Here is a 25,259-nt window from a genome sequence, read left to right on the forward strand (position 1 = left end):
CCCTTGACCCATATTGTTCCTGGAATGTACTTCTGGTTTATTTAGCCAGGAAACTTCCTCTGAGATACAAGATCTGTTTTTGCAGAGTCCTGGTTGAGACAGCAACGCAAACAGCTTCACGAAAATGAAGAATTTCACAGATTAAAAATTAATTAATTACATAAAAAAAACACAGTTCCAGTGATATCGATAAGAAGTTTCACTTCAGGTAAAGAAAGACGTGAAGTTTCCAGTTTGGCAAAGACTGGAAATAAAAGAGGGAAGTGACTGTGAGGTAATAATATTTTGAAACTCCTGGTCTAACACAAAGACAGTTGTGAGGAAATGAAGCTTTTATTGGTTCAGACTAAACATTTAGCTTGAAAAATCACTTTGTGATAGCTACTGCTCATGGTGTAGCGTGAAGAACCATTAAAACCACTTCCTGAGCGCTGCATAAAACAGGAAACACCCTGAGGCCTGCTGTACAAAAAAAACATAACCTTTTGGATGCTTATTTACATCTACGACCCCAAACCTCCAAGGATGGGATATATGAAGAAAGAATTTCATTGTGCAGAAATGTATATATGACAAATAATGGCTACTTAACTTACATCATTATTCTTATCTTTGTCCCATATGTTTAATTATACTTAATCAGCGTTCTCATATTACAGCAGCTGTAAACATTCCTTACTCTTTTGTCTCTCTTACATATGAACCATTTCAATAAACAATACATTTTTCCACTGTTACCATAGAAACGATAATGAGCGCATTAATTAATATAAACCTGCTGTGATAGAAAATGAATCAACACCTTCTGACCCATCTCAATCCAGCAGCATCCTTGTGGTGTGCTTTATTTATTTTATTTTAAAAATCAATAAATTCAAGATGTTTGATACCTGCTAAGTGATGCACAAGAATTATTCACTACTGAAATTTTAAATCAGTAAAGTATCATTTGGTACTTCAGTAAAAATTCATTATTTCATGCCTTAGGTTTATATAAATGAAATCATGCAGAAAAGAAAAAAGCTCTAAAGATGCGTTAAGTCGAGTCGATGTTATCCTCACGTGGATCATCAATCCTTTACTTAGGGCTGTAGAAAAAAAAGAAAAAAACTTTACTGTAGATAGTTTACAATGTGCTTCCATAATAGGAATACGAAGAAGAAGAAGAAGAAGAAGAAGAAGAAGAAAAAGAAGAATGAGTGAGAACATACTGTGGCCATAGCTTCGGGGGTGTTTCTGGATTTCCAGACCAGTACAAATGTCCAAATGGCCATGCAGACTTCAAGTACAGAGAAAAGCAGCAGTATTCTGAACACGTTTCGTATAATCTGTCAAAGAAAAACAATTCAAATGCATCAGTCTGCTTCACTAAAGAGACTAAAACTCCACCCTGAATTACACAGCATATATATATATATGTATATAAAACAAGTATAGGTGACATGTTTAGTGGCCGTGTGATACAAACCACCAGCATGATGATTAAGAGACAGTCCTTGTTGTTCACATCGTAACACGGTTGGAGGTCTACAGACAAGTGCACCAGATCAACACAAAACATAATGACGGTTAAAACTGCAGCCACAGCGCTGAGGAGGTTCATCACCAGCGAGGATTTCATCTAATGACAGAAGAAACAGCGCTGTAACATGGAACCAGGAAGCTACACTACTGTCACAGCTCTTCTCTAAACGCTCCTCTAATCACTAACATAATGTTCCCACTCTTTCAGAAGGATTATTTTAATATCCAGCACGATAAATAAAGCCTTGTAAGTGTAGATGGTCATGTCTACCCACCACTAAGGAAGTACGATGATCCATGACAGCAACTGACAGAGAACCAGCACTGAGAAACTGATGGAAGGAAAAATTAAAACTGATTATCGAGTGTTGCTTCAACATAACAGGGTGAAAATATTAAAGCAGGACAAAGAGAACATACGCAAAGAGAGCCCCAGTACACGGCCCCGGAGCGGACACTCAAAGGGTCAGAATTTCTTAATACAACCCCAAATAAGAGAATCACGGCTCCATTCATTATCTGGACAATCTGCAGACATGAAGAAAAAAAAACACAACAGGTTCTTCACACCATCTATTCTATCAATGTAGCTTAAAATAATTAAGCAGAAAAAAAGAAATGAAGTTACCCCGAGTGATTTGGGGTCTGTTTTCAGAGAAGGTAGAGGCATTTTCACTGAGAGATGCTGAGATCCAGTAGACCTGGGAAAGATCAGACATCTAACCATCAGAAATGCAGCATAGAATAGAGACATGTATGTAAATGGTTAAGAAATTACGGAAAACTTTCTAGTCTAGTGACCAAGTGAAATTAAGTGTGATTAAAACACATTAAGGGACTCGTTAATTTAACATTTCGGGGAAAACAGAAAGCAAGAATGAAGAAATGAACAGAAAGTGTAGACAAACTGAGTTTTGATCAATTGCCACCCCAGCTGTCTGATTTCAAGGATGGCAAAAAACCCACTAAGACTTTTATAAAACTTTTATAAAGCCACTATTTTGCTTGAGAAGTGTACATTTGGTACCTTACTTTCAAATAAAAGCCACATGTTTTAGTGTAATGCAAGGAAACTCATGTAAGTGTGGCTTCAACTTAATCAGAGAGAGAAAGAGAGAGAGAGAGAGAGAGAGAGAGAGAGAGAGAGAGAGTCCGGAATCTGTGAAGCCTCTCCGCACTTTTACACATAGACCTGAGAATTTTTTTTAGTCATGAGTTCTTCATATAAATATATATATGGATATGAATTTGCGTTAAACATTTGCAAAAATTTAATTGATTGTTTGTCAGAAACACAAATTCGCTTCTGTGATGAATATTAATTCACTATATTCTATTCTTTGTGTTATATTGTTAAAATTTCCTAACTAAACTTTATCTGCAGTTTTTAAATACTGTGTGATAATATAATATTTTTTAAATATATAATTGTAAAAAAAAACAAAAAACACAAGCATCACAATATACAATTTACATAGAATTTTTTTCTAGTTTTTTTTTTAAGAATTTTGTATTAAAATGTATGTATTAAAAAAGTGTAGGAAAAGAAAAGAAAAACAAAAAAAAGTAATAAATAAATAAATAAACTAACCTGGTAACCTGGGACTTTTCGGTGCTGCAGCTTCACTGCTCTTCTCTCACAGGAAGTCACTGATGCTCGTGTTGGTAGTTTTGTTGGTAACTGACTGATTATATAGACCATAGATTGGAATACCTTTTGTTACGCATGTTCACCACAAGACTTGTGCAATAGGTTCAGATTTCAGCTCTCACAGCACAGCACACATACCAACACAGCCACTGAGGGGTTAACTCTCAGCGCTGGTTAGCTTGGGTAAAATACAAGGGTTGTGTAAAAAAGCAAAAACCTCCCTTTTCTTTGATTACAGCACGCTTTTGCCATGTCATCATTTCTATAAGCTTATGCAATGTTACAACACTTATTTCTGTCCAGAGTTGCATTCACTTCTTGCCAAGATCTTTCACTGATGATGAGAGAGTCGGACCTCTGGGTAAACTCTTGTCCAGCAAACCTCAAAGATTCTTAATGGGGTTAAAGTTTGGATTCTGTGGAGGCCAATCCACATGATGTTATCTGAGCCACTCATTCACAATTTGAGCCTGATGAATCCTGGTATTGATGTCTTAGAATATATCCGTGCCATCAGAGAAGAAAAAAAATCCACTGATGAAAAAACTGCTCATTCATTTGAACATATATTTATGTAGTCAGCTGACCTCATTTTTGAGCACATAACGTTACTGACCCTAGACTGAGCAACTGAAGCAACCCCAGATCACCACACTGCCCCCCCCCAGGCTTGTAGGCACAGTAGGCACTAGGAATGATGGGTACATCACTTCATCCGGCCTCTCTTCTCACCCTGATGCACCTATCACTCTGGAACAGGAAAAATCTGGACTCATCTGACCACATGACCGTTATCCATTCCTTCAGAGTCCAATCTTTATGCTCACTAGCAAACTGAAGCCTTTTTTCCAATTAGCCTCAATGGGTGTGTGATAAATGAAAGTTGAATTCTAAACGGAGTTATAAATCTAATTACATTATGGTACTTAGATTAGCCAATAAGAGCATGCACTGAAAAAACAAACTTGTAAGATTTACTTATTAAAATCCTCGTAACAATTTGCACACACAGATTTTAATTAAATTTTACTGTTCTAAAATTAAGTACAATTCACCCGTCATTATTAGGTAAAATCTACTTAATATTTAACTTGATGCTCATAAATAAATTGAGTAAAATTTACTTAATTATATTTAATATAATTAAATTTGATAATTAGATGTCAAACCCAGGATTCTCTTGCTGTGAGGCAACTGTGCTAACCACTAAGCCACCGTGCTGCTGTACACGATGCAGCAGTGCACGGTTTATACTACTCCTGATAATTACGTAAACTTCGCTAAAAAATACATTTAAATAGTTTATTCAGCCAACATTAACAAAAGTGAGTTAATATGCACAGCCTTAACACAATCTTAACACAGGGTTTGTTTTTTGTTTTGTTTTTTTAAGTGCATTTAGTGAAATTTCACTGGAACTGGAACAGCTGCATGATGCCAGGGACTGGAACCCTTTAATTAAACAAAACATCTTAATAAAATAAATAAATAAATAAATAATACATACAACAAAAAACGTATACATTTAATGCACCATATATAACATTTGTTTGGAAAACGGAAGGCATAAAATATAGCAAAACAACACAACATCAGAGCCCTACACGCGCTACACTTTTAAAATGTTTCAAATATACTTAAAATTACTAGGTTTATTTTTTGTCTGTTTTATATCCCAAAGTGTAATCCCTTTTATTCAGTACAAGTGCTGTTGCTACCTTTAGGGGATTTGTAGTTGTTCACTAAAGTACTAATTGGCAGAATGTTTCTCTCTTCCTGATTGTGTAAGTCTGGAGACTTGTTTGTGTTGGAAACAGTAGAAAAGAGGATGCCATTTTTGTTCTTGTTTATTTTCTCCTGTTTTCGTTTGGAAAGGCAGTGAGGGAAGAGATTTGTTCAGATTCAAATTTTATTTATTTCACAAAGATAACCATATACAGTATGACATGAGGAGAAGAATAAAACAGAATTAAAAAGGAAATAGAATAAAAATAGTTAGTTACACTAGAAAAAAATATTTAAAAAAAAACATTACAGTAGAATTTGAATTACTGATGTTTGTTTAAAATGTATTTATTTATTTATTTATTTATTTATTTTGCATGATTGGGTAGAACTCCTTTAGAATGTTGTTTTTGTTATGTTTGTTGTTTTCGGCCCGCTTTGAAGATTTGTTTTTGTTTTAAAAATTTACAAAAATAAATCTTGTCTACCCAAAGACTTAAAGCTCTTGGTTAACTGATACTATTTTACTTTTACACATTTTTTTTATTTCTTGTTACTCTTCCCTAACCATGTATTCATTCATGGATTATTCACTGATACTATTCAGGCTCAAATCAAAATCATGAAAAAGAAAAGAAAAAAAATATCAGCATTAATTTGGCACATAAGCAAAAGTTCTTCAGGTCACAAAAGGTTCAGCTTTCCAAGATTTCAAAATTAATTTCTGTAATGTACAAAGAAAATAATAAAAGCAGTGAAGGAAATGAGTAAACACTGACCGCGGTTCCAGTGGAGCGCCTGTTTATCCATGTCAGTACAATTGTTGCAATGGAGGCAAAGACCTGGAGAATAGAGAAGCCCCGAAGCACTCCGCTGTTTCCAATAACATGTTTCTGAGGGGAGGAAAAAAAATCTGTTGACGTCAAATGTGTATACCAGATGGCTTGAAGGCTTTTTCTTTTTTGGAAATAATAATGGATCAAATTAGACTATTCTGCTCTTAGTTCCTAATGGAATTCAAAGGAATGATTTATTAAAGGAAATTTCCACCATGAACTATATGACACGTTAAATAATTGTGCCATGTTTCAAGACTAGCTTGGTTGGTGGTGCATGTTTATTATTCCTTGTGGCATTGTTTAGTAGGAGGCTGTAGTGGGAAATGAACAATTTAACAATGCACACTTGTGACTTATTTGTGGGTAACTGACACTTCTGCTCAGTGACAATAGTGAAAGAGGACCCCTTATTCACCTTTGGAGAAAGACTCTTACAAACAGTCCTTGAGACAGGACCCTAAAATTTTGTTGAACAACTGGCACTGGAGCAGTTCATCATGAGACAACAGAATAGGTCCAGTACTTTAGTGAATGCTGGCCATTAAACAGTTATACCCTCCCCCTTCCACCTGCCCCTATGCTACAATGGAAGAAGCTTCCAGCATCCCAACTTCAGCCCCAGCCATGTCTTGGTTCTTCAAATATTGGTTGGACAGACAATCTAGAATGTGTAGATCCAAGGTAGTGCATGCCACCCTCCACCATCAAACTTCCTTTCTCCTGCAAGGTGCCACTGCCTGATAGCCAGAGGGCTAGAATTAACCCCATATGATATCTGTTGGGGATGAAGATAGTCATCAAACTTACAGGCTGACTGCCCCAATGCATGTGACTTAGGTATTCTAAGGTAGTAGACTAGAGTGACTAGAATAGCCCCTTCAGCCCAAGGCAAAATGATTTTTTGCCTTTTTGTGTAGCCTTTTCCATTTTTGTGGTTTTCTACAGCATTAAAATATGATGTCTACTCAATGCTTTATACTGATGAGCTCTTGGGTTGGTCAGTAATTATCAATTCTGAATTTGAACAGGGCCTATCACCAATTCCCTATTGCCAAAAATGATGTTTACGTGCATGTTTGTTCATACAAATTTTGTTAACGCAAAGTTGCATTTTGGGCTTTTCATGGCACAGGCTGCATTTTCAAAGACTGGAGGATTGGGTGTTATGGCCCCACATCTATCTATCACATAAAGAATACTAATGCATGAAATACATCTATTTGGGTTCACTGTGTTTCACAGGACAGTGGCACAGACAATAGTGGATGACTTTTCCTCTCAAGCAGAATGAATTAAGAGGGTAAATCTGTTAAGCCTCACTCATTGATACTGTCTATTTTAAGATAAATACCAAATTTGTTGGATGTATTCAACTTTTTATTCTTACAGCCTCTTGCTTATAGTTTAACCCCAAACTGCAGCTTATGTGAGGGTACAGTAGGCGTGAGTGTTTAATCTCAGTATATTTAAATGTACTACAGATGAAAAATTGAACAACACTGTGAAAAACAGAGATACAAACCCAAAAGAATTGACAATAAACTATTGCCAGATCCCTCTTACAATATGTAGATGAACATATTGAGTCTGGAGACTTCTTCCCATCAATGTTGAACATGCAGGCAGCTACAATGGCAGTCACAAAACTGATCACATTCATAGCCAGTGATGTTTTCACCTAGCGAGAGAGAAAGCAGAACTGTAATGCATAACAAAATAGCCATAGTGCATGTAAAGTGAAAGAATGTCTTTTCTCTGTGTCTTGTTGGGTGATGGAATGAGTGTCCTTTGCATCTGGTGCATCATTAGAAGATATACCATGCACCCTTGTCCTGATTTGTGATTGGTTGGACAGACATTTCTGGATGCCTACCTACCCATCGTACATCCCTATGTAGATTGTTGGCTTTGCTTTGTCCTGTGTGTGTATATTGCTATTTGTGTTTTCCATGTATGACCATCTGGACAGACTACTGTTTCAGCCAAGTTCTCCCGGTTTTAGGTTAATTAGGAAGTATGGGAAGAAGCTGTTTGATTTGTTTCCTTTTGTTAACTAGTTTAGTGAACTTATTCTGTTTATAGTTAGAGTGAGCTTTTATTTCATTTAATTTGACCTGATCAGCTTCCAAGGCTTTTTGACATTATCTATAGAATAAATAAATAATAAACACACAAAGCAAAAGCCATTCTGGTCTCAGGTTGTGACCTGACCTAGACTGGGCCATAACCCAGGCAGGAAGCTAACCCAGCCACTGAAGAGTTAACTCTTAGTGACGGTCCCAAGCCCGGGTTAAATGGGAGGGTTGCTTCAGGAAGGGCATCCGGTGTAAAATCTGAAAACCTAACAGAAGAACAAGCTTAGTGTACTTAGTGCATGTTTACTCACCACAGAGGGATTTTGGTTGCCCAGGGAAATAATGGACAGAACACCAGAGATGATAAACTGAATGGAAAATCAAAACAGATAGTTTATAAGGCAAGAATTAAATTCAACATTGTGAAATAGGGCGATATTAACAGAGGATTAAGTCAACATACGCTTAAAGGTCCCCAGTACATGACACTGCTGCTGACACTTTTGATATGGATGACAGAGTCAGCAATCGTGTTTAAAACAATACTGAACATGAAAACAACAACTCCGATGATGATTTGGACAGTCTGGAAAAAAAACCCCAAACAAACAGAGAAACAAAAAGAGAATTAAATGTGATTATAAAAGCCTCAAGGAATTTCTTATTAAGAATAATAAGGTATAAGCAGATGGATGAGTTTATCCTTCAAACTGCCTTCATGTGTTCTTAAGAAGGGAATACACTGTAGAAAAATATATTATAATTATTAATATTTCATTATATGAATAAATTATTATTATTATTATTATTATTATTATTATTATTATTATAAATAGAAAGAAAGATTTTACTGTGCAGTAATGTATATGTGACAAATAAAGGAAACTTAATTTAACTTGATCACTCTTTTCATTCATGCATCAGTGTACTGGTGATGGTTCTTGACTCCTATTACATTTATTTGAATTTTATTTAACTAATCACAATAATAAAAAAAAAACAGCAAGAAAATAGAAAGAAAATACCCCTAGTGCTTTCGGGCTTTGTTCTAGAACTTTCTTTGCCATTCTTGTGGAAACCTTTATCCTGTAAACCTAGAAAAGGGCATACTCTGATTACTGAGAATTACAATACAGATTTGGTTATTAAATAGGTATAATAAAAAAAAATTAATAATAATAATAATAATAATAATAATAATAATAATAATAATAATAATAATTGATTTTTAAAAAGTGCCAGTTTAGCTATAACAAATCATTTCAGGTTAGGGAATAAGATATAAGAATAAGAATACTAGTATGATCTAAGAATTGAGCAACAGAAAATGTGATTATTAAAAGAAAAGAAAAGAAGATTATTTTCTTCTGCAAACTATCAGTAATCAACACAAATCCCCACAGCCACACGTTTTAACAAGCAAAGTCAGGCGGCATTTATCTGCTAAAACCTCTCTGCTAGTGTATGACTGAGGAAACAGCATGTGTTTAACAACATGACACATTCACAGTGTGGCATGACACACGTGTGTGTTCCATAATATAAGTATTTGTAACATGTTTAAATCCTGAGAAATAAATACTAACTGACCTGCGAGTTTTCACTGCTGCCCTGAGAGAACTCAGCGGTCAGAAGATCACCAAATCCTGTACTGTACCAGCTAAATGTCTTTGTGTTTATTTGCCACTTGGCAGAAACATGCTGAAAGCGTGTGAAGAGAGCCGAGTGCCAGGAAAAGTTCTGTGGTTTTTAAGTGTGAAAAAACAACAACAAAGCAAAGCAAAAACACACGTCTGGATTCTCACACAACACTCGAGTTTCACATCTCATCTGTTTCAGCTTTCTCAGTATAGTGGTCGTATCTGCACCACATTACTTACACAGTTATTCAAGCTGCACATTATTTCTCCACTTGGGTATTTAAAATAAAGAATATACAGCAACCAGGCATAACATTATGACCATTAATGTTGTGTTGGTCCCCCTTTGGTTGCCAAAACAGCCCTGACTGTGTATTCTGACCCCTTTCTATCAGAACCAGCATTAACTTCTTCAGAAATCTGAGCAACAGTAGCTCGTCTGTTGGATCGGATCACACGGGCCAGCCTTCTCTCCCCACGTGCATCATTGAGCCTCGGCCGTAAATGACCCTGTCTCCAGTTCACCACTGTTCCTTCCTTGGACCACTTTTGATAGATACTGACCACTGCAGACCGGGAACACCCCACAAGAGCTGCAGTTTTGGAGATGCTCTGATCCAGTCGTCTATCCGCCATCACAATTTGGCCCTTTTGGTCAAACTCTCTCAAATCCTTACACTTGTCCATTTTTCCTGCTTCTAACATCAACTTTGAGGACAAAATGTTGACTTGCTGCCTAATATATCCCACCCACTAACAGGTGCCATGATGAGGAGATCATCAGTCTTATTCACTTCACCTCTCACTGGTCATAATGTTATGCCCGATCAGTGTTTATTCTATTTATAATGGAATTCTTCATTACTTCTAAAATTATCACAATAAGAAATTAACTAAACAGAATCATAAATGTTTAAAGATTTTCATTACGGTTTGACATAAGTGTGATGTATTGAATAAAATTTTAGCAGTATGAGAGAAGGAATAGAATTAGCTGGTAAATGTTTTATTAGATGGTAACAAAAAGCTTTCTTGCTCTGCTGCAGCTTCACCGCGCTTCACTTACAGGTAAAGCGGCTGGTGGGTCTGTTAGTGAATTTGTCTGCAGCTGATGGTGATAATCAGAACCCTAGATGAGTCTTTTTAAGTTTGATGTAAATTTGCAAAAAAACAAATGTTAAAAAATGTTAAACAGCCCATATAGCATACTGACCAATATATTTGAGTTTATTGCATTGATTTTATTTTTAATTCCCTGCTGTTGAGATGATAAATGCTGAAAAGATGAAATGTAAACGGTCGAACCCTCCTGCTTGGTTAATTAGAGATTAGCACACACCCGTGCTACTGCCAGAGCTGATTATAGAAAATGATTCAACACTTTATGTGGTGTTATACATACAATTCATTTTATTAAAGAAATACAATGCAATCCGATACATAAGTGAAAAAAGATGCTGTAAAAAGTACACTACAATATCATCATAAAAATGTAAACAGCTCACAATTACGGCTGTGTCTTCAGGTCAATACAAGTTTTCTGACAAAGTTACTAGACTTCTAAAGGTGAATTATGGTGAGTTGGAATTTTCCTCAGGGGGATTGTTGACTGGACGATCGTTTGTCAAAGACTGTAGTAGAAAAAAGAAATCGTGATCATACAGACATCTGTTCAATCGGATTTACTGTGTGTAAGCTTCACAAAGCACTTACATGATGAATAAAGGTAAAAAAAATCACTGTAGCTGCGGGGGAAAAGAGTAAACACTGACCACGATTTGAGGTGAGCCTCTGGCTTTCCAGTTCAGTAAAAACATCTTGATGGATATGAACACCTCGAAAAGAACAAAAACCAGGAGCACACCAGTTGATCCCAATATTCCTTTCTGAGGGAAAAAACAATACTGCTCTTATTAATGCTCTTACAAACAAGCTTTGTTTTTCTCATTCACTTTAGTGATTTTCATATTAATATTATTGTTAGTTTTTATCATTCAGGATGGATTTTTATTTCCATTTTTATCATTCCATCATTCAGGATGGATTTATATATAATTGTTTATCTGTATATTCAGTTTATCATATTTGTCATTATTTCTATGAGAGTATGCGCTGTAAGTGCTGCGAGTAATAAGTGTCAGTGAGAAGAATAGAGTGAGTGTGAGATACACACCAGTTCCAGTTGACAGTAATACATTGACAGTTCATAAAAGCATGGACTACACAGTTCAACTTGGCAGTTTCTCAAATCAACGGAAAATACGACAACAGCCACAACTGCAGCCAGCACACTGACCACGTTCATAACCAGTGAGGCTTTCACCTAATGAGAGTGGAAACAGAACAGAGATAACAGTGTAATATACAGTCGCAGCTGCATGTACAGGTAAACAATAGGATTCATTTATCAGGGATCGATATCTCAGCCTTTTTATGCCATCAGTTGCCACCTATTTGGAAGCCTGGCCCATTTTAAAGCTTGTTAGGGATTACACTTTGGTCTGGTTAACATTATTCAGGTTCTTCCCTCGACCACTTATACATTTAGGACGCGATAATGTTACTGCTACGTTACATCTGGAACATGCTGCACTTTGCATTGCACTGAGGAATGCTTGGTCCAATTCTAAAACAAACTTGGTTTCAAAGTTGGTTGTCTCTTGAATGCTGACTTGACGGTTTCCTTTTTGAAGGCTTGTGCTATAGCTTTGTGTTGTTGTTGTTCGTCTGCTTCTTTTAGCTGTTCCCTGTTTGGGGTAGTCACAGCAGATCATTTGGTCTGCATGAATCAATTTGGCACAGGTTTTATGCCAGATGTGTGATGCAGCTTTGTGTTGTTGTTCCTCTTCTTCTTCGTCTTCTTCGTTAAGCTGCTCCTGTCAGGAAAAGCCGGACAGTTCCCTGCCAGGCCTGGAGAGGGTGCTGGAAGGTGATTCTGTGAAGCCTGCTTTATTTTGTTTGCATTTTGTACCACGCCTTTCCTATTGTTCTCATTCCCGCCATGTCACCTGTTCCCCATTAGTCCTAATGTTGTGCCCTTATGAGTGTGATAGCTTTTTGACTTCTGCAATCAAAGTTTTTATGGCTGACTACTGGCATCTGAGTTTTCTTTTCAAACCCTCTTGCAACGCTTTGCATTTGAACATGCCCACACCCACAACACTTTTTACACAACGAGTTTTTAACAACACTATTAGCATACTGTTAATCTTACAGTAATGCAAATCAATCACTGCAGTGCACACCCACACTGATTTTTATAAGGTGCCATTACTTTTGCTCTAAATAAACCAGTGGTCTCATTAAATGGATTTCTTTTGTTCATACATTTGAGGTTTCATAAAATGTTCATTAAATTGGTGTACACTTCACTGAATAATCTGTATACTAATTCGAATTGAATGTTTTTTGTGTGTTTAGTGTGCGTATGTATATGTTAATGCTCCTGTGAATGATTTCTGGCTCAAATTCAGCATGATAAATGAGGCCTATTGTTTTTTCAAACCTAAAAATCGGTAAATAGATTTAAAAAAAAAAAAAAGTACATCATCAAGTTTACGCACCACAGAGGGTCTGTAGTAGTCCACAGAAGTTATTGCCAGACCACCAGCACTGACAAACTGATGAAACAGAAATGGGGAAAATGTAAAAAGTCAAACGCTTTATCAATTTTCTCGGTTGTATTTATCAGGAATTCATTAAAAACAACTTTAAAAGATTAGAGAATGATGGTAATATTAACACAACTGAACTTACGCAAAAAGCTCCCCAGTACGTGACGCGACTGTCAGCAGTCACACCGTTCATAACATTCTTTAAAACGATACCAAAGGTGAACAAAACACTTCCAATCATTATCTGGACAGTCTGCAGAACAAAAAGACAAAAAAATAAAATTAACATGAACACTGATATTAAGTTAACTGTACAAACTCCAAAGGTTTTGGAGCACAAAGGCCAGGTTTTTTGTTTTGTTTTGTTTTGCAACAAATCATTTTCTGATATCTGAAAATTTGTTAAACAACTTAGAACATGGCACCTTTTGTTTGAACCCACACATTTCAAAAAGTATTGGGTCAGGTCACTGCCTGTTGTCCATGTCAAGTCAGTACCTACTGCTCAGCCATCGATATGCCACACACTGATCAGTATAGGCGTGTAGTAGGAATACAATCCAGATATACTACAGCCGCCATGTTGGCATTGTCATGTGACCTACTACGATGCCGCAAAACTCCAAAACCTGTTTTTCTTGTTTAAACATTTAACAGTTTGCTCTTGCTGTTAAACGAGTACATGTTGCCTTTCTCCAAGGTTTGATTCTGACAGCTGTTCTGCGCCAGTCCCAATGCTGCAGTAGGTCATCCGGGTATTCACTGTTTTATGAACAATGGCAATTCTGACATACAACTACTTTTCGCCCACTGTATAGAATCGTAGTAGAGATATTCAGATTTAGCTTTGGTCTGAACCAACATGAAGACCAGGCAGCTGTGGGAGAAAAGCAAGCCATTTTCATGTTTTTTAACAAATCAATATGTAAGTATCAAGAAACACAAGCTGGAATTCTGATCAATCATCTTATATTCATTTTTCGAATATGAAAGTGCTGCTATAAAACAGAAATCTAAACTCTAATCATGAAGGTGATGTGCATCACTGGAATGGCACTTACCTTAATAAGCTTCATACCCTAATATTAAATCCAAGAAATGTTTACTGCCTAATTTTGGACAGATATTTTGGAAATCTGAAGATCTTGCCATGTTCACCCTCTCTTCTTCTTCTTCTTTCGGCTTTTCCCTTCAGGGTTGGCCACAGCGAATCATCTCTCTCCACCTAACCCTATCTTCTGCATCCTCAACACTTATTAAGTGATTATTTTTACCAGGCAGAGTGCACGTGATGCAGATCTGAAGCAAGAAAGAGCTTTTTCACAGCTGACCTGAAAAACAAAAGTGATTCATGTAGTCTAAAAATGTGTTTACCCATCCAGCAAACAGGTATGAATAAAAAATAATAATTAATGGAAATTTTTATGTGAATTTGCATGAAATATTTACATGTTGTATGAAGAGAAAAAGAAAATAAACGTATTTACCTGGTAATGAAAAGCTTTTTCTGCACTGCTGCAGCTTCACTGCTCTTCACTGACAGGAAGTCGCTGGTGCCTCTGTTAGAACATTTGACTGTGGCTGTCGGTGACCAGAACCCAGGTGATTTTTTTGGTTTTGTTTTTGTTTTGTTTTTGTGTCCACTGTCAAAACACATTGATATTCTGTACTGAAATCTTTTAAACAGATCTATATATCCGAGCTGATTTCCTAACTTCCTGCTGTTGAGATAATAAATGCTGCAAAGCTAAAACAAAAACGGTTTAATACTCCTGTTTGCTTACTTAGAAATTAGGTTTGCTGTCCTAGCTAACTATCACAAATGAAACATTAAACATTGAAAGAAAATCTGGTCACTGATGGAAGAAACTGGTCATTCATTTCAACAGATATTTTTTTAATTTACACAACATTCTACACATGCTGTATCTGCGTCACACAACTGACTATACATTAGGACATTGTTCATATCACACTCTCCGCTGTCACCCAAATGAGGATGGGTTCCCTTCTGAGTCTGGTTCCTCTCAAGGTTTCCTACTCATACCATCTAAGGGAGTTTTTCCTTGCCAGGACTAGGACTCTAGTCTAGGACTGTCTGTCTGTTTGTATGTTTTGTTGTTTCTTATGTAAAGCTGCTTTGAGACAATGCTCTTTGTTAAAACATAACATTTTATTTTACAAATAAAATTGAATTGTATTGAATTGAATTGAATGAGCACATAACATTGCTGATCCTAGACCTGAGCAACTGAAGGAACCCCAGATCACCACACTGCCCCCCACAGGCTTGTACAGTAGTTTTATTTCCTGGTTTTAATAAGGAGTTGAACAGTTCTAAGCCCAATTTTAGAAGCTCCTCAGTGTTTGCCTTTGCTGCAGGCCAGTAATTTAACCTTTCTGAATCAAAGAAATCTTTTCCACGACCACAGGATATGTCTTGGTCTTGAAAACAAAGCATATTTTCTCCTCAGATGAAAGCGTGACGTTATGTCTGTCAGTTCAAATGTAATGTTTGAAGGCTTGAATGTATTTCAATGTAGCTACCTCTAAAAATATTTCTGTTTATATTAGAAGCAATGATACAAGACAAACTGCAGCATAAAACTTTAACTATTTTAACACAAAGTTTAAAGGAAGAGAAAGAATGAAAGAAAGCATTTAAGGGAGAAACATTTTCTCGTTACAGCAAACAGCGGTCCTAAGCATTACGTTTCATAAACACAACCCTGTCGCTGTAGCAGTGCAGTCCGTCTCTCTCTTTCTTTCTCTCGCTTTCTCTTTCTCGTCTCAGTTCTTTTATTTCATTTCGTTACTTCCTGTTTTGTCTTTGCACAATAACAGCCTTTATTTTCTTTTATAAATTCCTCCTAAATCTTTGAAGTATGAAGCACTGACACTGGAGACTCCTTCCATAAATGTTTATTAAACGTCACTTTCACTTCATTTAAACACGTTTTTTTTCCCCCCAATCTGTTTATGTGGCACGTCGATTGTAGGCTATTGGGAATGAGCTGTTGCTATGGAAACGAGAAGATTAACAGAGCGAGTGTATTCATTTAAACCTGCGCTACAGTCAGAGCTGCTGTTAGAGAGAATAAATCAACACCTGATCCACCAATCAGAGTCCAGAACTCAGAGTGACATTTCCTCTTGTTCTGTTTGTTTTATTTTAGGCTTTTCACACTGCACTTAGTTTTGCTTTGGGTTGTCATCTCTGTAAACCTCACTTTTAATCCAGGGTAGAGGAACGTTTCATAATTATATAGACGTTTGAGTGTAAAAATATAGACGAGGGCATGGTACACTCACAGAAACCCAGTGTGTAGTCTAATCTAGATGACACTACTGTACAAAAAAAATAAGTCCAGTAATGCAGCTCAGCCAGACTTCTTTTTTTTTTTCCTTTTTGGACGCACGAACATAAACCTGTGATGTTTACATTTCTGTTACTTGGCAGACACCCTTATCCAGAGCAGCTTATAATTGTTTTATAATTGTGTGTAAATCTCATTTTATACAACTGAGCAATTCAGGGTTTAAGAGCCTTGGTCAGGGGCCCAGCAGTGGCAGTTTGAGGGACCTGGAATTTGAAGTCATGACCTTCTGATCAGTCTGAACACCTTAACCACTAATCTATCACATACCTCTTGGTGAATCATCACCACTTCTCCAAGCCTTCACAGCTCCCTCTGAAACTCCTAAACTCCTAGTGCTGAAACCCTCCATAATGTTCAAGCGCTAATCATCTTTTCCTTCAGAAGATTCCATTCCACATGAATTGAATATATAATACACCAGGATCTAAAATAGAAACTGAAACTCTGTCCACAAACAGTGACATAATCTGAGCTCATTCATATAATCAACACCTCCTAACCAGTCAGAATACAGAATTCCACATTTATTTATTTATTTATTTAGAAGTAATAAAAAAAGAACAGAACAACTAGGACAAAAAGACAAACAAAAAACCCACAATATTTAATTTCTCTTAAAATAATATAATAAGTCACGTTGGAAATAAGAAACTAAAAAATAAACAGTGTGATATTCAGAGCCTGAGTGGGATTTTCTTTCCATCTTAATGCTTAACAAGGTGTCTCCGTATTTTCGGAGAGCATCTTCAGTGTTCTGTTTCATCCTTAATCTCGGTGTATGCCGGAGGACTGTCTACAGGCGGGTGGTTCATGGCAGCGGTGCTGAAGGTACTGATCCACTGTGAGGCACAGAAGCAGATCACATCAACACAAAATCGACAGTATTCACTGCAAAACATTTTAACAAGCCCAAATACTTCGAATCTAGCTTCTAGATCTGATGCTTCCTGTGAAAAGAAACTCTAACTAGAGCTGTGTCCCAAACTGCATAGAAGAAAGGGAAGAAGAAAAAAAGTAGTAGTAATAGTTCACGTTCACCTCACTTCGTTTATTCAACCTGAATGAAGCAGTGTGAATGTTGGACACTTCCTGCACTCAACACGGACAGGGCTACCAGGTGCTGACTGTGAAAGAGCCTGGAGGGGATGTGATAGCTTAGTGGCTAAGGTGCTGGACTACTGACCAGAAGGTTGTAAGTTCAAATCCCAGGTCGACTTAGCTGGGGCCCTTAACCCTCAATTAAGAGTATAAAAGTCTGCTGAAAAAATTCAAGCTGGATGAGACATCTGAGTGCTTAAAAGAATTATGTGCATTCGCCACCGACTAGGAAGCTTCTACTTCCTGTTAGTAAAACAACGTTAGAGCTCCATTTGAGACAATACAATGCTTCTAACATTAATACACTACACTAGTGTGAGTGTATGTCATTTGGGATGCAGCTTATATTATTAAAGGACTGATCATTTAACCACATGGACCTTCATCCCAACATCCTGCTGGTTTCTCTTACCGGGTTAGCGGGGAAGGAATTCGGCACAGGAATATATCCCTCAGGATTTGGAACCATGTTGATGACGTTCATCTATACAACATACGACAAACACACAGCTTCAGAGTTACGCAATAGACACAAACACAAGTTTATACACACCACCTGAAGTAACCAGTAGCATGAACACATACAGCACTGAAATCCTCATCCTGTTCATAACATACTAAGGTGGAACTGTTAGATATCAGCATTCAAAAAAATAATAAAAAATATTTCTAATGATTGTTATAATAAAAAAGGCTAATTAATTTGACAAATAATACATTTCAAATATTTAAATCATTTGTTCTAAAAAAAAAATGCAAATAAATTTGTCAAATATTTTCTTCTTTGGTACAACCAGCGCCACTCTGGAAGTCCATCTTTTGGTCAGTGGATGCTGTAGCAAGCTAAGCTAATAACGCTCATTTTGCTAACTAGGTCGGATGTGGCAAATGTCGTGCTAACTTCCGAATGGTATAAATTTATTTCAACAAAAACAACAACATTGTGTTATGAGAAAATGGTTCTGACAAACGGAAAAACTGAGTTTTTCATAATTCATAATTTTCATAATTATTCATATATTCATATAAATATTCATAATTATGATCTGTCATAATTTAGTAAACCATTCGATCTTTTTGAATGTAAATAACTCATTCGTAAACATCATCATTTCAAAACATCCCGCAGCTTTATCCGCATAGAGATAAAACTCCAAAAGTAATGGCACCCATTTCACCATTCTAGGAATTGAAGAACAGTTTAGAAAAGGTTCTCTTGAGTACAAAACCGCAGGGTTCTATATCGATCAGAGACATAGAGGAACTTATTTGTTAAGTGTGTTAAAAGACTCAGGGGTCATAAGGCCATCACCTATTTGACTGAAAACAAGGTGAGTTGTGTTCACTGAACGGAAGCTGACAAAGGTTTTATTTATTTATTTATTTATTTGGTAAATACTTACAGTAGGTTCACCCGAGCGTGTGGCTTTACAGGCAAAAACTGAGATGGAGATGGAGATTGCAAACTGGAGCATAGAGAAAATCAGACACATGCTAGTGATTCCTGTGATGGTCTGGAAAAAAAGAAAGATAAAAAAATAAATCAATTAATAAATTAAAAAAGACAAAAGGACAAAAAAAAGGTCAAGTTCTTTTTGTTGTTTATTTGTTAATCTGTTTTTAAAACTTAACATTTTTATCATTCTGACCTTTTCTTTATACAGTAATCCCCCGCTATATCGCGGTTTATACGTAGCGGTCCTGGGATATCACAGATTTTTATTTGGAACATAACTCATTTTTTTTGCGGATTTTTCCTGGTATATCGCGGTATCCACAAACCTTATAGTTAATTGTTTTTATGCTGAAATAAGGTAATTTATTAATAAAAATACAATTATTATTACAAAATATAAACATTAATTAAAATAAAGTAAAATGTTAATAATATATTAAATACTGAACAGCGTAGCGTTGTTTAGGAACGCGCGGTGTGGGGATGCTGAAATTCAAAATACAGCTGGAGGAACGAGTCCGGGCCAATCGGAATGCTCCATTCATTTAATCAGGGTTGCGATTGGCCGCTGGCTCTGCGTGCAGTTGGGGAAAGGGAAGCAGAATTCTCCAGCAGCCCAGTTCTTGGCGTGTCACTGTCCCGAGTGTTTTATTCTGTGTACCCTGTATTTTTACGCTTTTTCTGCAGCCCTATTATGTCGCCCAAACGCTCTGCACCTTCTAAAGCTTCTGGCAAGAAACATACATACATACAGTACTCACTATAAATGTGATATTTCTACCAATTTACTCAAAATTCATCTCACTATATGCTTGCACATGTTTTGTCTGTGTGTTTAAAGAGTGTGTGTGGGCGGGGTCATTTACAGCTTAAACAATAAAAAAAAGCATTTGGGGATGGCGTCCGTGTATCGCGGCTTTTCGTTTATTGCGGGTGGGTTTGGAACGTAACCCCAGGGATACACGGGGGATTACTGAACCTAAATTGTGGTGGTTTTTCTTTTTAATGGCTAAGCCTTTTTTTCTATTCGCTATTTTTGTTTTATTGTCTCATTCTCCTTGTTGTTCTCTTACTGTTGGTTCTTAGAGATCAGGATGTGTTCCTACTTTTTATGATGATGGTGTCAAATTATAGAAGCAAAACTTCAATTTGTTCATTAGCAAATTAGCAGCGATTAGCAAATTAAACAAGTGATTGTTTCAGTCTGGCTTGTGTAGCTTGTGTTCATTTGCTGAAAATATGAAAATAAATCCATAAATTATCCGCACCCATGGAATGTATCTATATTCCATCCACCTGTACCCCAAGATCAGCTGCATGAAGAGGAGGATGATGCTGATTCCAGCAGCTATGGCACTGAAGATATTCATAACCAAAGCAGCCTTCACCTGCGAGGAAAAAAGTGAATAAAAAAAAAAAAGATCACAATCATGACTCCAGAAAGACCAGAATTGATGTTATACATTAAAATGAAACTCTGACCTTTAGCCTAAACACCAATCTTCTTCGGTTTACTCACTTTTTCAGTAAAGAATCAGTAAGAGTGGATATTTAACACATTGTCTTGAAATTCAAATTTAAAAAAAAAAAAAAGTGATTTTTGCACTTTTATTGTTTTTTTTTTTTTTGCACCAGATATTTTAATCACAGGACTGTTCCTGTAAATCAAACCACTTACTACAAATCTTCACAAATTTACTTTACCTTACATTCTAAAATGAATCATCAAGTTAAACATTAGATTCCCTCATCCTTATGAAATCCCTCTTTATAGAATAAATTGATATGTTAATTAGATTTCTCTGTAAAATCAATGTCTTATGTGCATTAATTAAATCCTGTATCTTATATTTAGCCAAGAAATAAATAATGACAAGGTGAAAATGATTCCTGGTGAAATGCAGAACTGAGGAATCAAAAACTTGTCTTTGATTAGATAGATAGATAGATAGATAGATAGATAGATAGATAGATAGATAGATAGATAGATAGATAGATAGATAGATAGATAGATAGATAGATAGACAGTAATAATAATTAGAATAATAATAATTACATACCGCACAGGGATTCATTTTTCTGCTCGCTGAAACTGTCAGAGAACCAGCTATGATGTGCTAAGAGCAAGGAAAAAAATATTTACTACAAGTGACAGTATAGTGGAGTGGATTTATACAAAATATATATACATATACACACACTGATCAGACATAACATTATGACCACCTGCCTAATAATGAATATGGTTTCACTAATAATAAACAACATACATTTCAATATTTGTCCATGCCCATGTTGATTAGAGTATTAAAAACTAAAAAAGTATTAATTTAAGGTACATTTAGAATGGATAGAAATGTGCAATTAAGTTGTGATTAATCACGAGTTAACTCATGACAATCATGCGATTAATCGCGATTAAATATTTTAATTGATTGACAGCCTTAATATATATGCATTCTTGCAGCTCTTCAGTAATGCAATAATTGTAGTTACATTCGTTAGTGTATTATCGTTTACTCTCCATAAAACTGATAAACACTTACGAGCACTTGGCCCCAGAAAGAGTATCCAATTAGCGCGAACACACCGATCGCCATCATCCATATACCGTTAATTATTTGGACAGCCTATGGAGAAAAAAAAAAGATGTACAATTTGTATATTATGTGCATTTGTGTTTATGTGGCACATTTATCATTTTGTATTGATCTTCATTGACTGAACTGTTAGGAACTACTTTTCCCATCAGCAGATCACATGTCCTCCTCACTTCCTCATCACTCATGCCTGTGTCATGTCACTCTTCCGGTTTCTGTGTCATGCTTTTTCAAGCTTTTGTTGTTGTAATTGTCCAATACTATGGACAACAAGCACTACAAGATTTACAACTACTACTACAGCCACCATTACAACTACTACAACCGTTACAATTACAAAACCACTACATCTACAGATGAGTAGTGTAAAACAATTACAATTACAACTACTAAAAACAACTACTACAGACCACTACCATTACAACTACTACTACAATGACTACTATAACTACAACCACTACAGCTACCACTACAACTCCTAACAGTACACAACTATATTAACAACAATAACAGTAATATAGTGAGTGTTGTGTGATTGTGTAACTCACTCCCAGAGCTTTGGGTTCTCCTTTCAGGAACTTCTGCAGTGGGTTGCGTATCTGAGGTGAATTTTGTCCCTCTGTATTCAGGACTGTAGATGCGGGAATAACCTGAGTGACGATGGTGTAGCCGCTTCCCACGTTAGTGAGCGGTACTGGAGCACTGGCCATCTTTACACCTTAAAGTCTGACCTTTTAACCTGTCAACAACAACAACAACAACAAAAAAAACAACTTTCACAGACTGAAGAAATAACGTGCGAAGAAATGAGGACAAACCATGACTAAAATATTATTAAAATGTGCCAGAATCCGTTCCGAGTTCATTCTCAATGAAAGTGAGCCTTTATAGTCCGAGACACAGACTAGAATTAAAGTTAACAGCAAGTTAGCATTCGGTTGTTGCAAACTCACAGACTTTAAAAAAAATACTTTTTCTTAAAAATATATCTGACTAAAAAATCGAAACATTTTCTCCTCCACGTGAAAGCAATTCATTATTTCCGTCAGTTAAAAACCTTTTATCACTCGAGTACAATTCGAACGCAACTTCTGATAATAATGTTTACTCATCCTGCACTTCCTGTTTCAGGCGAATCTCCACAGGGCTACAGGATGGAATGATACACACGGTAAACTACCACATAAAACTCCAACTATTTTAACAAGAAAGGTAGAAGAAAAGAGAGAAACATGTTTTAAAAAATAGTTAAAGCAAATCCTGTTAAAAGAAGCATTATGTATCAGAAACACAAACCTGTCGCTGTAGCCGTGTAGACGGTGTGTGTGTGTGTGTGTGTACTGTATACTCCCCCCTCTACTTTCATTTCTCTTTTTATTCTCGGTTCCCACACATCACACATCCTGTATTTCAGTAAAGTAGATGAGCAATCTCAAGTGCAAGTCAGAACAAGACAGTGATGAACAAATTCCAAGGAAGCTGTTGTGAAGAACAGAATCCACACAGGAGTAAAGGTAGCTGAACGAGTTAAACAGCAACCCTACAGACATTTCTATAGTAGAAATTACAGCTAGAAGAGGAAGGAGATGAAGATTGGAGTTTTTTTTTCCTTGAAAAAATTACTTGCTGTTTTGTCTTAAGGTAAAGTCTCTTTTATATATATCCTACATGGCGGTGTGAATGGTCGCGGTTCTCTAAGCTGAGTAACTAATCGGGTATTTCTCACAAATGAATATACAGATTTCATAAAGTTGCTGACTACTATAGATACGTTGCTGAATTTTATTAGATGTTGGAGCTGTACAAACAATATTAAATCGTAAAAAATTCTAGTTTTACTACACAGATCAGAAAAATCTTGGTGGATCTTGGTGCAGAGATGGAGGATGACATTACAAAAGAGAAGAGAAGCTTTAACGATACTCACTCATATGCCTGTAAAGTTAAAGATGGAGGAAGTTTTGATTCTTATCCTAACACACCAAGCAAACAACCTCCCAAAAGACCAAAAAAAATGTTGTTGTATCTTCTGACAGACAAAGTGAACTCTCTTTAAGGGACGTGCCGGACAATACTCTCCGAATTCTCCCAGAAGGTTAATGAGAGATCTGACCAACTTGAAAGAATAGTTAAAGAAAATTCTTTTAACATCAAAGTTCTGGGCAAATCTCTTACCTCAGTGTATGATGATGTAATGGTTCTGCAGAAAGAATATGGACTGTCCAAGCAATCCAATGAAAACGTGGCAGATGCTCTGGATGTACCACACCGTCTTGGCAGACTCAAAACTTCGGATGATGACAGGAGATTGAAAGCAAGACCAGTGGCCATGAGATTCAACTCACGGCCAGAGATTTAATCTGGAGAAACTAAAAAAACAATGAGTATCTGACCACCAAGGGTGCAGTTTAAGGAAGACTTGACTGTTTTTTGGCCGACTGTGGAGAGAGCAAGGAAAGAAGGCAAAAATGCATACTTCAGCTGAGCGAGGGCTTTCGTTGACGGAAAAGAGGTTCGTCTTGAAGAAGGCAACAGTACATAGACTTATGGTCATCTTATTGCAGTCTGTAGTAGGAGGTATCCTGAAAGTTAAGGATAATGTTTGCTAGGGAAAAGAAGTTCTAAATCTGATGGTTATAGCTGGATGCACTTTGAGTTTTATTTAATGTTTACAACTATAAATGTTTTTGGTGATAATTTGTGTGAATCTCATTATGTTAAAGTTTAAAGTTTAGGCTATTTACTTACTTTTGTGATTCATTTAGTAATCATTTGAACATTTATGTCTCTTTCTTTATTTTCTATCAATGCCAGAGGTATTCGTGATATCCTAAAGAGAAAGGCTTTGTTTTTGTATTGCAAAGGGAAATGTGTAGATTTTTGTTCAATTCAAGAAACACATGCATGCTCTTCAGACACTGTGTTTTGGACAAATCAGTGGGGAAAAGAGATTTGGTTGACATTTGGCAGCAATCTTTCAGCCGGGATCACTATTTTACAAGATAAATTTATAGAGCAAGTACTAAATTATGAGAAAGATGATTGTGGTAGATGGATATTACTTATGATAGACAAGGATAATGAACAATTTGCATTAGACAATTGTTCTGCCACTAATAATAAAGTTAACAATGACATACTTTTTTTAAATATTGAATCAAGAATTCAGCATTTCATTTCGCTATATCCTTCAGCCCAAGTTATTTGGGGAGGAGATTTCAATACTGTGTTTAATGAAACCATTGATAGAAATGGTTGGACTGGGCCCTTCTAGTGAACTGGATAATGTATGTTTAAGATTAAAGCTTTACTGGTGTGTGGTGATGTAATAATCCAGGCAAGGAAGAACAGACCTAGAGTAATAAGGACTCATCTCTTCATTCTTATACTGACTATTGGTTAGTGTCGAATGATCTATCCAATAATGTGGCCTCTGTACAGATAGAACCTTGCATAATGACAGCTCATAAAGGAATATTTATAAAAAATAAAAATGATACAAGATAAATCAGTGTAACGTCCGGGACCCCCGCCCTATGCGGGGCTCGAACCCGTACGCCCGTGGTGTGTGTGCACACGCCAGCACGCGGTGGAATGAGACCCATTCACAGGATTCAGTGAAGCGCTGCTTTTATTACATTTAAGACATGACATAGG

The 25,259-nt window shown here is 36.4% G+C and overlaps 1 protein-coding gene and 1 long non-coding RNA gene across 10 annotated transcripts; one reads left to right on the plus strand and one right to left on the minus strand.

Annotated features, from left to right (window-relative positions):
* Window positions 1-314: 314 nt before the first annotated feature.
* Window positions 315-23,008, minus strand: LOC131361296 (membrane-spanning 4-domains subfamily A member 15-like). 8 transcript variants are annotated; one of them, XR_009206000.1, is made up of 25 exons: window positions 22,899-23,008; window positions 22,151-22,341; window positions 21,549-21,632; window positions 21,063-21,119; window positions 20,271-20,390; window positions 18,950-19,060; window positions 17,959-18,030; window positions 14,556-14,711; window positions 14,130-14,399; window positions 13,211-13,321; window positions 13,018-13,074; window positions 11,227-11,777; window positions 9,405-11,085; window positions 8,840-8,908; window positions 8,278-8,400; window positions 8,126-8,182; window positions 7,262-7,417; window positions 5,680-5,793; window positions 3,116-5,032; window positions 2,153-2,225; window positions 1,945-2,052; window positions 1,800-1,856; window positions 1,469-1,621; window positions 1,212-1,328; window positions 315-1,088 (listed from the first exon to the last, which is right to left on the minus strand). XR_009206000.1 is itself a non-coding variant. In XM_058402335.1 (8 exons), exons 2-8 carry the CDS (start codon window positions 22,310-22,312, stop codon window positions 17,195-17,197), a joined length of 699 nt encoding a protein of 232 aa, XP_058258318.1. In that variant the 5' UTR covers window positions 22,313-22,341; window positions 22,899-23,003; the 3' UTR covers window positions 16,965-17,194. The 8 variants fall into 8 exon arrangements, 1 of the variants encoding a protein (XP_058258318.1); XR_009205999.1 differs by having other exon boundaries at window positions 13,494-14,399; XR_009205998.1 differs by having other exon boundaries at window positions 11,227-11,336; window positions 11,628-11,777; window positions 13,211-14,399.
* On the plus strand, window positions 23,009-25,006 carry LOC131361308 (uncharacterized). Of its 2 annotated transcripts, none has more exons than XR_009206004.1 (2): window positions 23,009-23,243; window positions 23,449-25,006. It is a non-coding gene; the product is annotated as an uncharacterized LOC131361308 (long non-coding RNA). The 2 variants fall into 2 exon arrangements; XR_009206005.1 differs by having other exon boundaries at window positions 23,106-23,243; window positions 23,436-25,006.
* The last annotated feature ends 253 nt before the right edge of the window (window positions 25,007-25,259 follow it).

The sequence above is a fragment of the Hemibagrus wyckioides genome, linkage group LG11 (assembly GCF_019097595.1).
Source record: "Hemibagrus wyckioides isolate EC202008001 linkage group LG11, SWU_Hwy_1.0, whole genome shotgun sequence".
Lineage (NCBI taxonomy): Eukaryota > Metazoa > Chordata > Actinopteri > Siluriformes > Bagridae > Hemibagrus > Hemibagrus wyckioides.

What these genes read in the sequence shown, in the direction of transcription:
- LOC131361296 (XM_058402335.1), bottom strand. Translation starts at nt 22,312, where the DNA reads ATGGCCAGTGCTCCAGTACCGCTCACTAACGTGGGAAGCGGCTACACC. An exon ending in GAGAACCCAAAGCTCTGGGA is followed by an intron (nt 21,633 to 22,150) that starts GTGAGTTACACA and finishes TTTTCTCCATAG; the next exon opens with GCTGTCCAAATAATTAACGG. An exon ending in ATTCCTTCCCCGCTAACCCG is followed by an intron (nt 17,288 to 17,958) that starts GTAAGAGAAACC and finishes TGTGCCTCACAG; the next exon opens with TGGATCAGTACCTTCAGCAC.